At 43.6% G+C, this 15,492-nt stretch overlaps 1 protein-coding gene across 1 annotated transcript in view; it reads right to left on the bottom strand.

Annotated features, from left to right (window-relative positions):
- Nucleotides 1-1,012: 1,012 nt before the first annotated feature.
- Nucleotides 1,013-15,492, bottom strand: part of CCDC3 (coiled-coil domain containing 3) — a 67,299-nt gene continuing 52,819 nt past the window's right edge. The window contains exon 3 of the mRNA XM_083179733.1: nucleotides 1,013-2,641. Within this exon, the coding sequence (XP_083035859.1) occupies nucleotides 2,366-2,641 (276 nt within the window). The 3' untranslated portion in view covers nucleotides 1,013-2,365. The remainder of the gene's footprint in view (nucleotides 2,642-15,492) is intronic.

Consider the following 15,492-nt stretch of genomic DNA (forward strand, 5'->3'; position numbering starts at 1 on the left):
CTTATGCCTTAAATGCAACAGCCTACTTGATGCACCTCTAGACACTACATCAAAAGCACCATAGCATCTGACTCCATCCCCATGGTAGGTGCAGAATCTCTGCCTGAGTATAGTCTCCAATGTGAGCAAATAAGAATCTGTTTGAGGTTATACATGTCCTCTACACACCCATATTATTCCCATAGGACAGTACATCTAAAGAGTCACTGCCCAGTTGGATCCCACTGTAAACCACACAGTTGCTGCCGTACATCATGGTGCCACTTGAAGCTTGGAGCCTGCAGGTATCTCTTGCCTCTGGGTGTTAAACCCAGTTATAACCTTATTATTACTAAAAAGCCATATGACATCATTAATTTGTTAATGAGGATGGTTTTCCCAGCTAAGAGTCTAAGTACATAGGGGTTGGGATCATTTGGTCTATTGCATTATGGTAGAAAGTCATTAGGTCGAATCCATTAGGTCGACATGCTAAAAGGTCGACATGATTCTAGGTCGACATGGGAAAAGGTCGACATGATTCTAGGTCGAAAGGTCATTAGTTCGACAGGTCATTAGTTCGACAAGGTCATTAGTTCGACATTGTCTATGTCGACATTCACAAGGTCGACATGGGGTTTTTCACTGTTTTTTTACCTGAATGTCAACACAGTCGACATGGACACAGTTTAAAGTGCACTGCATCCCCTCGCATCGCTCGCTGCGCTCGCTATGCGTCGGGCACGGTGCCTCGCTATGCTCGGCACACTATTTTATTCTCCCACCACGCCCTAGTGGATGGTAGGGCATGAAATACCGCCTGTCGGCACATGTTGGCTCAAAAAACAGTGAAAAACTCCATGTCGACCTTGTGAATGTCGACATAGACAATGTCGAACTAATGACCTTGTCGAACTAATGACCTGTCGAACTAATGACCTTTCGAACTAGAATCAGGTCGACCTTTTCCCATGTCGACCTAGAGTCATGTCGACCTTTTAGCATGTCGACCTAATGGATTCGACCTAATGACTTTCTACCATAATGCAGTAGACCAAATGACCGCATCCCGTACATAGGTACGATATCTGAAGTTAACAGAATGTGTGATTGTAAGAAAGGAGACTGAATAATGTTGTCCGTTCTCTTGTCATAGGAGAATTGATGAAAAGTCTGTCCTGAGTGAATGTGCAGTGGGAGCTACTGGCTTTTACTGTGGGAAGCTGCAGCTGTGTAAATTTAAGCAGAGACCCTGTGACCCGTCAAATGCCAGATCAGATAAAACACTACAATAATATAAAATACATGCATCAAGGCATCCATTGGACATGTAATGAGTTTTACATATGCATGATAATAAAACTCAGCTACAAGCATTAATAACCATTATGTGATAATCAAATCTGTAACTCCATTATGCTTTGTAGCTGAACATTCTAACAATTCTAGTAGCTATCTAAGCATATTATTGGGGCTGCCCAGCAACTCCCAAACCAGCCAATACTGCTTAAGTAATCAGAAATGATGTGCAGAACATTCTAGATGTCTAGGAAGATCACAATGCGGAACTTTTCTTCAAACTCTGTAATGGAATCCAAACCGATATAATAGTTGTAGAAAACATTAAAAACCTATAAATGCATTTAACAGAAGGGGTCATACGTTTAAAGCCAACTGAGTAATCTTAGTAACATTTTCTACCTTGTACTACTACATACTGTAAGTTACCAGTAAGGAACCTGGAGTTATCAGCCAGCCATAATGCTTTATGTCATACTGTACGACATTGAGTAGAGTAATGAAAGCGCAAAAGCCTATATATGGCTTAAATAAACTGTGCTAAAAGAAAATGAAATCCTTCCAAAGACAAATGGTCTAATTCAGACCTGATCGCTGGGCTGCTAATATTTGGAGCTCTGTGATCAGGTATACGCCATTCCCACCAGAGTGAAATCTCTCACCCCATGCAAGCCTGCAAATTGTTTAACGTGGCTTGCAAAAATGTAGCTGGATTGGTGATTATCTGCAAATCCATTCACAAGCGGCTCACCATCTCGGTGGCTGTGATAGAAAGATTCTGATCGGGGCTAGAGCTGACGTCACACGTCTTCCCCTAAAACACCTGGGCATGCCAGCATTTTCCCTGACACCCCCAGAAAATGCCCGGTTTGCACCCATAACGCCGGCTTCCTGTCAATCAACTTATGTATGGCCAGCGATAAAAAAAGTAGCAGGATTTATCTCAGGATAGCCTCGCACGTGCATACTACAGGCTGTACTCATGCGCAGTCTATCGATAATCGCCTGCCATATGAATTCACAGCGGTGCGATCAGGTCTGAATTAGGCCCAAAGTATTCTCTACTATGTAATACGTACGTGGCAACTTACAGCTTAAGGTAGGTTGAATGAGAATTTTTTTGTTTGAAAGAGTTTATATGTGTGATCTGTCCTGCCATAGAAGAGAGCTTCTCATTCAGTTTCCTATTGATCATTTCCATATTTCTAGTATTCTTTTTTGCTTGCCGTAAAGACTTCTTGACTTTTTTTACGCGGTCTCGCAGCTGTTTGTTACGCTTCTCAAGGGATGTGACTTTCTGCTGAAGCTTCTTCGCTCTGTCCTCTTCTTCAAATAACGCACTCTGCACAGAGGAGCACATCAGCTGTAGGCAGAAGACCATTGCATTAATACATCATACAATGCAGTACAGTCAGAACCATAGCAAAAAGACCAATTAAAGCTTCATTCACTTTCAGATAGCAACTGATCTAAACTAATTTCTTCTCCAAATCACCTTATTATACACAGTAAGGATTCTCGAATACCCCTTTCACATCACTCAATCCTGTGCTTTCACCTTAAACCCAGGTTGCCCATTATACAGAGGACCCCTTGGTTTTATCCTTCATATAACCCTTTTTAAAATTCAGGGTGAATTGCCGGGTTGGTCGACCCAAGTTATAAGCTTTCACACTGCACCTCGACCTGGGTCAACATGTCAGCAAGCTTGGCAAAAACCTGGGTCGGAGGTGCGATGTGAAAGGGGTAAAAAGGCAGGTCTAACCGAATAACTTTGCAAAAGTAAAGAAAATGCTAAACTTATTAACGGCAAAATCGCCACAGAAAAATTCACCAGCAAATCAGAGTTCTCAAACCAGATTTGGCAGAAGCAGCCCTTACTATATTTTTAGTATTCTGATTATAATATGTTGCATGTAATCAGCTGCAGGCTCCCAAATCTCTGGCAAACTCACTGGAAAAAAAAGCCAAACAGATATCTCTGGCTGCAAGACTACAAAAACTACACATACTGTAGTCTGAGCTATCTGCCCAGTCGGAGCATTACAAAGAGCCACATTAGTTATTGATGATTAACTAACTAACAATTTATCATTTATTTAGATTAACATTTGAGTGTCAAGTGAATTTGTCAAAATAGGTGTAAAAATTGCTAATCAAACATTTTTATTCATCATAATGAGCTATAATGCTTTCTTTATATAGGAATTATAATAAACATTTTTACACAAATTTTTTTATTATTATTTATATAACAAATGTGAGCGGCTGCGGGTCAATCTCACTGGTAAAACATATTGCAAGTGTCTTACCCCTTCCATCAGTACAACTGTTTCAGGCATTTGCTGGGTAGTAGATTATTTAGATTTTATACATAGACCCTTATTCTGGTTAACTCGTAAAAGCAAATTCATTTTCAAATGGACAAAACCATGTGCACTGCAGGGGAGCAGATGTAACTGGTGCAGAGAGAATTAGATTTGGGTTTCTGAGTTATTTTGTGTCTGTGCAGGTAAAATACTGACTGCTTTATTTTTACACTGAAATATAGCTCTCACTTAGAAGTAAAACCCCACCCAAATCTAATTCTCTCTGCACATGTTACATCTAAACCCCCCCCCCCCCCCCCCCCTGCAGTGCACATGGTTTTGTCCATTTGAGAAGGAATTTGCCTTTGGGAGTGAACCAGAATAAATGCCATAGTGTTTGTCTGAGTGCAGAGTTAAGATAGGACTGCATGCTCAGCTTTCAACACTTAATGGCAAAACTAAGATTTCCAAAGGGATTATGGGGTTCCCACAAGCAGCAGAGCACCCCAAAACACAGATTAACACAGATTGTATGGACCAAAAATGGACATACAGTCAGAGGCATAGCATGGAGCCAGTGGCGTAACTATTATTTGGGCGAACCCCCTGCCGGAAATTTCGTCCACCCCCCCCCCCCCCCCCCTTAAAACAAAGCCCACCTTCAACCCCACTACTTGCTGCCGCCGGGACCCGCAGGTCTACTTGTCTCTTATCTGCAGTCCCGGCTCTCCTCCTGGCAGGCTTGTTAATGAAATTTATCCACAAAAAACGGCCGCTCCCTAACAGCAGAGCATTTTTGAGGATGCTAGAGGAGGCCGATGCCTCCTCTAGCATCCTCAAAAAGTGTCTACTGTATGGGGGCAGACATTTTTTGAGGGTCATTTTCATTAACAAGCCTGCCAGGAGATGAGCTGCCCGAGAACGCTGACAAGAGACAAGTAGATCTGCGGTTCCCAGCAGCAGTGAAGCTCATGATAGCCCCGCAGACCCCAGTGCCCACACTTAATCAGCACCTCCCCACGACCGATGGGTCTGTGGGGCTATTGTTACGCCACTGCATGGAGCCATGGCACCTATAGCACGGCGCAGCGCCCCCATATATAAATCAACATGCAGCATTGTCCCCAACAGTGCACAAAACATTGACCCCCACAAGGAAAAATACTCACACACATTGGCCTACACAATAAAATTAGACATCTGGATTCAATGGTTGCTCCCACAGGACAAAAATAACTAATTGATTCATTGCCCCAAAAAACAGAATGTTCTTTTTTTTTTAAATGAGCCATCAGCCCTTACAGAAGATACTGTAGCTGCAGAGCTAATCACAGGAGACTCCATAAAACTCAAACCAGGTCAGTGGATTGAAACCGGGACCCACGCCTTCCATCTGTGTGCCCTCATAAACGTCTTCAGCCCTCATCACCTCAGCATCTGATTACCTTTGCTCGGCACCATATCACCTTCCTCACTTTCTCATTACCTTCATTACATCAGCACCTATCACTTTAGTCAGCCACAGCACCCATCACTATAGTCAGTCACAGCATACATCGCTATTATCAGTTACAGTACTCGTCACTATCCTCAGCCACATGAAGGGCTGCCATCAGAAATGATGGGGCCCAAGTCTAACCAAATAGGCATGGCCCCCCTGGTGTGTGTGGTTGGGGCAATATAAGGGTGGCCAGTAATATATGAACCTATTTGGACACAGGGAATGTAAGACATGGTGGGGGAGGTGTGGCACAGGGCAGGGAAGGTTGGACCTTAATGGGAGCACAGGTGAAGGGTTTGGCTTGGAGTGCGTGTGCACGAGGGGGGAGCCAGGAGCAGCCACATAGGGGCATGGAACAGCTGAAAATGGGGTATGAGGCTGGATGGAAAACAGCACAAATATATATATATATTTTTTTAAATGACTGTCTATTAATATAAACTGTCAGTGTCAGATCTGTGCACACTCACACAGCATACATTTAACAGCAGGCCACGTTCTCAGAGCTTGATTTCCATTGCACCAAAATACCCTTGATGGACAGGAAGGTTGCGAACCTCAGCAGCCAGTAACCAGAAAAAAATCTTGTGTGCTTGAGAGTGTACCGGCAGGATGTCTGCCAGCAGTTCAGTGCACCGTGTCATTGTAGTCACGGTGGATACATCCTTCATAAATAAGGGGGGTTCGGGGCAGGGAACAAAGAAAATTCAGTAGTAGGCAGGGATTAGAGAAAGAGGTGCGGTATCCTAGAAAAAAGGGCAGAGACAATGGCATTTGGGGCAAGGATCAGAGAGAATTGCTAGGGGGAAGGTATTCGAGAGAATTGGGCATGGCAGATCAGAGAGAAGGGGCATGGGGCAAAGATCAGAGAAGAGCAGGTGCACTTGCTGCAAAATTTGATGGTCAGATGTTCATGCAGTTTGCTAGCAATACTGATTCCCGGCTTCATCATCCTGAGAGCCCTTGGAAGTTTGGCATGCAATGGACTGGCCTCTATGCCTTCCAGGCCAGAGCTGAAGATTGCAGAGGTGGTGGATTTCTTTGGCCTTGGAAGAATCGAGGTTAAGGTTAAGAATCCCGCCAGAGGATGCGTGACTCCCTCTTAAGTTTTTGGCTCCTGGAGCTTGTGCTGCACCAGAGCTGCCCTCCCTACGCATCTGCATATAGCTGCTCTCCTTTGGATCACAGTAGCTCCCCCAACTCTGTATGTCTAACTCCTCACTGGCTGACACATATATATATATACCCAAGGGTAAGACCGGCACTCAGGTCTTAAGTATAGTCCAAATGAACTGGCTTGCCCTGGTGCCACCCAAGGGGCCTCTCAGCCCTTCGTAGACAGAGACTGGTAAAGAAGGGCACTCAGGGACTGGCACAGCGGGTGAACGTAGGACAAATTTATTGCCTGGAAGTCTACGTTTCGGGGTCTCCCCCGTCGTCAGGACAAAACAAATATGTGTGTGTATATATATATATATATGTGTGTATGTGTATATATATATATATATACAGAAAAGGTCAGAGTGCACTATAGTGAATTACACAATTTTAAAATACAAATATTTAATTAAAAATAAGCCTTACGTTGGCTATAAAACAAACATAATAGTACAGTCAATATACAAAGTGATTTCACAATCCAATGTGGTAGCAGGCCCAACGCGTTTCATCATCTAAGTGACTTCATCAGGGGCAGTTGATTGAGAAAGGCACAATTGCACTTCTTGAAGAATCTCTAATTGATAGAGAAAAGGAAACAACTGTGTATCCAAAATATGGACTGTATAACGTATATATATCGCCAAACAGCAAAACATTTGTTTATCAGACAAAGGTTTGTTCATGAACACTTTGTTTCTCACAATTTCAATAAGGGTATTGTCACCTCTAAATAACGAGGGTCTACAAGAAAATAGGATTATGTGACCGGATGTGCACTCTAGGATATCCAAGCATTGAAATATATAGATAGATAGAGGGGGGGGGGGGGGGGGGGGCAGGAGCCTGATAATAATACCGCAGAGTACTGAAATGTTGTATTTAGTTTACTTATATTAAAATATATTTAAATTGGCTGGAGTGCTGCACTTCTGTTCCGATATATCTGCCCGTGAACTGTGTGGGCACCCACTGAAAGTATACTTCTATTGTGACTGTGCCGGATCATCTGCTCTCTCTCTATATACACAGGGCCGGTTTCCCACTAGGCATGTGAGGCATGTGCTATGGGTGGCATGGCATCCCCCCTTCCCGCTGGGGTCCACAAAACACGGGAGGGGGTGGGTGGTGGGGGAGTCCGCGAATCGCGTGCGGGGGGGGGGGGGTAGTGGGGTAGCGGAGGTCCTTGAAACACGGGAGAGGGGGGTCTTGGGCGAGTCCGTAAATTGCGGGAGGGGGGTAGCGGGGGGGCCACGAATCGCGGGAGTCGGGGGGTGTCCGGGAAACGCAGGAGGTAGGGGGGCACAATGTTGTGCCGATGAGTGTTGAGCATTATCATTGCTGGGAAACCCATTCATCTGCTGGTATTACCAGCAGATGAGCGGTTTGAGGACGGCTTTGCATAGCCCTATCGGCACCTGACCTTTACAGCGGAAGGAAGAGTGCTGGGCCATAGTGACTCTATATATTTTTGGAGGAGACACCAGCAGGTTTTCCAGCTTTAGTCTACTTCCCATATAAGTGCGTGATTTTATATATATATATATATATATATATATATATATATATATATGTGAAAAAGTTCTATGAAGTTTGAATCAACTATTGATTATATTGGGTTTCTGCCACGTCACTACTGTGTTTAAAAAATATATATTTTTGATTGAGTACAACTATAAAGTTGCTAAGACAAAATATGTGTCTTCCACTTTTTAAGGGACCAAAAATAATGGGACAATCCACTAAAAAGCTATTTCATGGACAGGTGTGGGCTATTCCCTCATTATTTCATCATCAATTAAGCAGGTAAAAGGTCTGGAGTTGATTCCAGGTGTGACATTTGCATTTGGAATCTGTTGCTGTCGACTCTCAATATGAACTTCAAATAGCTGTCAACTATCAGTAAAGCAAGCCATCATTAGGCTGAAAAATCAAAAGAAATTTTTCAAATAGCAAAAACATTAGGTGTGGCCAAATCAACTGTTTGAAACATTCTTAAAAAGAAAGAATGAATCGAAGAGCTCAGCAACACCAAAAGACCTGGACGACCACGGAAAACAACTTTGGGGTATGACAGAAGAATTACTTCCCTGGTGAAGAAAAACCCCTTCACAACAGTTGGCCAGATCAATAACACTCTCCAGGAGGTAATGTGTATATGTGTTAAAGTCTACCAAAAAGAGAAGACTTCACAAGAGTGAATATAGAGGGTTCACCACAAGATGAAAACCATTGGTGAGCCTCAAAAACAGGAAGATCAGAGTTTGCCAAACAACATCTAAAAAAGCCTTTACAGTTCTGGAACAACATCCTATGGACAGATGAGACAAAGATCAACTTGTACCAGAGAGATGGGGAGAGAAGAGTATAGAGAAGGAAAGGAACTGCTCTCCAAAAACATACCACCTAATCAGTAAAGCATGGTGGTGGTAGTGTCATGGCCTGGGCATGTATGACTACAAATGGAACTGGTTCCCTTGTATTTATTGATAATGTGACTGCTGATAAAAGCAGCAGGATGAATTTTGAAGTGTTTCAGGGAATATTATCTGCTCATTTTCAGTCAAATGCATCAGAACTCATTGGACGGCGCTTCACAGTGCAAATGGTTAATGACCCGAAGCATACTGCAAAAGTAACCAAAGGGTGCAAAGGGTTTGAAACAAAGTATTAAAAAGTTAAAGTTTGTAATTAGGATTTTTTAGTTTGTCCCATTACTTTTGGTCCCTTAAAAAGTGGGAGGCAGATATAGAAACCATTGTAATTCCTACACCATTTTCCTGATTTGGATGTAAATACCCTCAAATAAAAGGTGAAAGTCTGCAGTTAAAGCACATATTGTTTGTGGTGGTGTATAGAGCCCAAAATATGAGAACAATGTCAATGTTCCAATATTTATGGACCTGACCATATAAAAAAACGCCCAAAAAATACCTGACTTTATTGTAAAACCTTTAAAAAAAATTCTACTTAGTCTTATTTATTTATTTTTCTATAGCACCCACTGATTTTAAAATATTTAATGAATATATTACAGCTTAAACTAGTGTAGAGCACTACCCAGTCTTATTTAGGTGTTAGTAGATTTTATGAAAAACAACCCAGCCATAGGGCATCATTAAGTCCTCTTGGGTGGACCGCGTCTAGTTTGTATATCCATTTTGCTTCTAACTGCATTTGTTTTTTTTGCCATGATTACCTTCCCTTGGAGAGGCTGGCACCTGATCTATAATCTTGTGGTGCAATATAGCCACTCCATGTTTCAGGGTAGCAAAATGGTGAGCAACGGACTGCTCCCACTGTCCAGTGCTGCCGTAATCGTATACCTATGCTGCACCATTCGCTCCCTGAGCTGTTGTTCTGTTTTTACCCACGTAGTACAGGCCACATGGGAAAAACATATAACACATACTTGGATGTACAGGTAAGGGGGCTAGAAATATAAAATTTCTTCTATGTAAGGAGGCGTGAGATAAAACTCCCCACCGACATATGACTGCCAGTGGTACACCCCATGCATTTGAAACATTTTGCATGTCAAATAATCTGTGCTTGCTCTTCAAAATCCTGTTATGTCGGTCCTGACTATCCAATCTTTGAGTTTATGGCTCCTTGTATAGCTGGGCATCAGACGTTGCTCTTTGAGCACTTTAAGATCAGCGTCAGACGCCAAAATGGGCCACAACTGTTTGGCTTTTTCACACAGTGTTTTACTGCTCGTGTTGTATTGTTGTACCCAAAGGATCACTTGACCCGCAGGTTTTTTTTTTATCACATTCCTGTAGAAAAACTTCCCTGGGCACTGTCGCTGCCCTGTGTCTTGATTTTTGAAGTTCCTTTGCAGGGTACTCCTGCTCAGTGAACTTTTTGACCATGATGTCTAGTTGCTGTTCATATATACACACAGCACACACACACACAAAATATATATATATATCATGTACATTACTACAGTATATTCAAAAAAGTCTTTATACAGTTAACAGACTTTGCTGCTGCTGCTTGGCCATCAAGCATGTCTTTCAAATTAACGTGAAAGGGTAAATGAACCCTACCATGTTTTTCTTCTGGAAGTCTTTGAGTGGTTCAGTGACTCCTGCCAGACGTTGCATGGAGAGAGAGGTCAAGTATAGACTTCTGGTGAGGTTAATCATTAGGTTATTCCATCAAAGAAGAGGCATGATTTGTTTGGAATTCACGCTGTTATGAGATTCCTAAATATACTGTACCATTCCAAATACAGAAGAAGAAAAATCCAATGCTAACAATTCCCTGAGTTACTAAAACTCATATAACATTTCTAGTAAAACAAGAAAAACAAACTCCATTTTATGTGTTTTTGATCAGATCTGTAACAGGTTAACAACTAAATTTGCTGTTTGTATTGTAGGACTAGAAAACAATTACCCTAATATACCAAGACCTCATTCTAGTGGGTATGAATTTCATGTAATGTACTTGCATTTTGTGACCATAGCAACTTGAATTTCTATTCCTGTTGGCAGGGGTGGATTGGGAACTAAACATGGCCCTGGAGAAATTTCTTGTAGCGGCCTCATGTGGGCGGCACCTAATCAACTGTTGGCGGAACCAACTATGTGTGTGTGGGAGGGGGGAGTGGCTATCACTCTGGGCAGGGCCATATCATAAAAATAATAGGCTGGCTGATAAGTGGCCTCACAGGTGCGTTGGCCTACCGGGAATCTTCCCTGTAAGGTCTATGGCCAATCCGCCCCTGTCTGTTGGAGACCAATGTCTTATAAAGTAGCATATCTGCACCTCTGCATACATTTTCACAAGGTCAACTCTTTTGTAGTAAACGCAAATGAACAAGAACAAGACCTGCATTAATCAATGGTGTAACCTAAATGATAACACCATGTCAAACACCATACATGAGAATGGAAATAATACAAAATAAAAACACAAAGAAAAAGAATCAACAGTGGCATGATCCAGATGTGATAAGTTTTACAAGATCATAATAATCAGCTTAATGCTGGGTACAAACTGCACAGCCGAAACTACAACACTGCCCGGAATATCGTCATATTACACTACTGGGCTTCAAGCTAACAGTGTCTTCTACATCCCATTCAAGTTAGGCTCTTGGTTTCCTTATGTCCGAAATGAAAGGCTACTCATTTGACATGACTATTAACAAGCTCAGCAACATGAGAAATCAGAATTCTTGGTGCAGTATACTATATACAGTATGTATTGTATTCTAATTTACATCCACACAGAGGCAATAAGAAAGGCTACCATGGGGAAAATCAGGAAATGTGAAGTCCTACTTCCCATGCAGTTTTCTGGCCCAAATGTTGTTAATATAACAAGATCTGCTTCTCTTATCCACACTCATTGCTTGCTCCCAGTCCCACTTGCAGGATTTTTGTCGGGCAGCACCCACCTTAAGGAATGCCCTTCCACGCACACAAGACTCTCCTCTAGCCTCCAAACTTTCAAGCGTTCCTTGAAAACTCACCTCTTCAGGCTAGCTTATCATATTCAGGAACCCCGACACAACCTCCAGTAGCAATCATATCTAATTGTATCCCATCAGGACTGTCTTGTAATCTGATGGGACTGACATGCTATGGGATTCTATCCTTATGTATCCCTCCTATTATTCCTATAGATTCTAAGCTTGCAAGCAGGGCCCTCCTACCTCCATGTCGGTTTGTATCTACCCAGTTTGTTTAATCACAGTTGTTTCCAATTGTAAAGCGCAACGGAATATGCTGTGCTATATAGGAAACTGTAAATAAATAAATATGCCTTGGGAGAGCTTCTGGCTGAGCAGGGGCATCTAAACATGTCACACAAGACAGCGACTATACTGCCTTAAGGGGCATACACACGTAGAGATCTGTGCAAAAAATCAGGGAACCGAACAAGTAGGGGTTCCCTGTATTTCTTAAAACCAGCACCAGGCCCAATGGCTGGTCCTGGTTCAAAAATATGGGGGACAAAATGAATAGGGGTTCCCCGTATTTTAAGAACCAGCCCCACGCCCAACCAGCCAGAAGGGTAATGCCACAGCCGGGGGGAGACTTTTTATATAAGTCCCTCCGGCCAAAGCATTCATCCCTCTGACCGGTCAGCCTGGCCAGGGGTCCTGGGGGAGTGGGGTCCCCCCCTCCAGGATTTACCCCTGGGCTCTGGGTACCGGGCTGATTCAAGTGTAAAAATTTGAACTGTGGAACTATGAGTCCCAGCAAGCCTGGAACGCATACTGGGACTTTGAGAACCACAAGTCCCAGCATGCGACCCATTAATGAGCTTGCTGGACTCATCCTTCAAAAGCAGAACCAATATTTAAATAAAACCACAAACACACATGAAAAATACAACTTTATTACAGAGCCCTTTCATCCAAATACTTACCTATCTTGACACATAGATAGGTCTCCTCCATCCATTTGTTGGTCCCGAAGAAATTCTGTTAGGGTACCTGGGGAAGGAAAGCATACTCACCAGGGTTCACCGGTGTAGATAGTGTCCTCTGGGTTCCATGGACGCCGGGAAGGGGTCACAGATGGGCAGAAGGGAGGGGGCATGGGCACAGATGGGCAGAAGGGAGGGGGCATGGGCACAGACAGGAGGGGGCACAGATGGGCAGAAGGGAGGGGGCATGAGCACAGACAGGAGGGGGCACAGATGGGCAGAATGGAGGGGGCATGGGCACAGACAGGAGGGGGCACGGGCACAGACAGGAGGGCACATGGGCACAGATGGGAGGGGGCATGGGCACAGACAGGAGGGGGCACAGATGGGCAGAAGGGAGGGGGCATGGGCACAGACAGGAGGGGGCACAGATGGGAAGAAGATAGGGGGCATGGGCACAGATGGGAGGGGGCACAGCAACTTCTCACACCTGGTCCCACTCCTCACAAGCCCCAAACATTTCCACAGCACACCTGTGCACCTGCTGTGCAATGTGGGAAATGTCCTGTCCCCTGCACCTCCCTGCCCTGCTGCCACCTGCGCTTCAAAGCCATTTTCCCATTCTGCCGGCCGAGCAGATTCATCTCGCTCGCTGATCTCTGAACCTGCAGATCAACGCCGTTGCACCTGTTTGCTTTGCGTCCGCCCGCTCTTGCCGCGTAAGGCCCGCACCTTGTCAATGGGCCTCGGCTGGTGACGTCAGCGGCGGGCGGCTTCACGTTGGACCTGGTTTGTCCTGTGGGGCTTGCTGTAGCAGCAGGCAGGATAGATGCACGGAGAGCCTCAGCCTGGCAGCAGCAGGAAGACGGAGGAGAGAGAGCAAAGGTGCCCAGGAGGCGAGCGGCCGAGGGGTGACATCATGTGTATGTATGTGGTAGGAGGGGTCAAACCTAAACCAGGGGGAGTGGATTCAGGACGCGATCACGGAAGTGGTCGCCTCCTGTGTACACATGCAGTGACATGCAGATATTCTAAGCAATCATCACTAGATTGCGTCTGTATGCGCTGACTTACTAATCAGGCGATCCTGATGTGCGGGACCGCGCATCGGGATCGTCCACACTACACACACGGTGAGATTTGTGCTTAGTTTCTAAGCAATCTGGTAAGATTGCTTAGAAAATAGCACAAAATTGCTCCGTGTGTACACCCCTTTAGTCTACTACAATCTCACTAGAAGAGGTTTAATGAACCTTGTCAGAATAATATTTAGTGGCATCAGATATACTATTATTTCCTCTGAAATTGAAACTTAGGGGCAGGAGCATTAAGCCTGGTGAAGTGATCAAGTGAAATGTGATAACGCAGCAGCCAATCCGGTCCTACTGTCAAGTTACAGACTGAGTTTGCAAAATGACAATTAGGAGCAGATTGGCTGCTGCTTTATCTCTTTCTACTTGACCATTTATCTAGGCCAGGCATGTCCAAACTGTGGCCCTCCAGCTGTTGTGAAACTACACATCCCAGCATGCCTTGCCAAAGTTTTTGCATTCCCTAGAAGCAAAACTACTGTGGCAAGGCATGATGGGACTTGTAGTTTCACAACAGCTGAAGGGCCATAGTTTGGAAATGCCTGCTCTAGGCTTAATACATCTGTCCCTTATAGAGGCCAGAAAATAAATAAAAAATAGTCAAAATTGCATTGCATAGGTAGAACAAGAAGTGCACTGTACAGATCATGTAATTGTGCAGTACAAATAAACAACATAAAAGATCATGAGATTCTTCCAATGACAAAAATCCAGAGACAAATGTGTAAAAGCTGGCAATGCCCCTGGAAAACACAGAAACTTGGCAACACTGATATCCTAGTAAAATAAATAAATGTTACATTATTATTACTCTCCAGTTTGTTTATATTTATAATGTCTGGAGATAATATCAATGTGTTATTAATCATTATGGCAGGCTGAGTGCACACGTGTCATTCCCGCCAATGTGATACATCACAAACAAACATGTTAGATGATTAGTCTGATAACACAATGGGCCAATAATAGGATAGCTCATGTGGCAACACAAGGGAGTCAAATACACCCAAGTGGTTATTTTAGAATGACACCGTTTATTTTTTTAGTAGAATTGAATGCTTTGGCAATGTCTATGTTCCACTTTCCTGGGTGTGGTTCGGTCAAATATTCTGGACACACAACGTCCTGGCATAACACAATAATGTTCTGTACAGAAAAAGATCAGTATTCCGCAAAATCAAGTCTTTTGAGCTTCTGTATAAAAGCATCATTAAAATGGAGCGGAACAATTCTGAGTCTGGTACAATGGTATTATGTAATAATATTTTAGAGAAGAGAAAAATGTTCTCATAATCTAGTACATACAGTGCTGCATCCCCAAACTAAACCGTTTGTTCCCTGCTAAGCTTCCATCCATAAAGAAAATACATTCACAGAGAGATGTATACAAAATATACCTTCATACACTCAGACGACTTCCATCTGTATATATACAGACAACGGATACAGGAACAGGTGAAGGATGAAAACGAGGAACAAGGGAACACAGACATATTGCATATGTGTTACAAACCGGAGAAAAAAATAATTTTGGTGTATTTTCACAAGGTAAGTACAATCAGAGAGCTTTGATTATAGGATCTTCAGATAAGGAAAGTACCTAAAGCAGGCATGTCCAAAGTCTGGCCCGGGTGGCCAATTGCGGCCTGTGCCATCATTTCAAGTGGCCCGCAGCCTCCAGCCAGAAGCGGGAGGAGCATCAGATGCAGGATGCACAGCACAAGACACTAAAGGTGGGGTCCCGGCGAGCGTGCCTTTACCTTGC

This window comes from Crinia signifera, chromosome 4, assembly GCF_055691185.1.
Source record: "Crinia signifera chromosome 4, ASM5569118v1, whole genome shotgun sequence".
Lineage (NCBI taxonomy): Eukaryota > Metazoa > Chordata > Amphibia > Anura > Myobatrachidae > Crinia > Crinia signifera.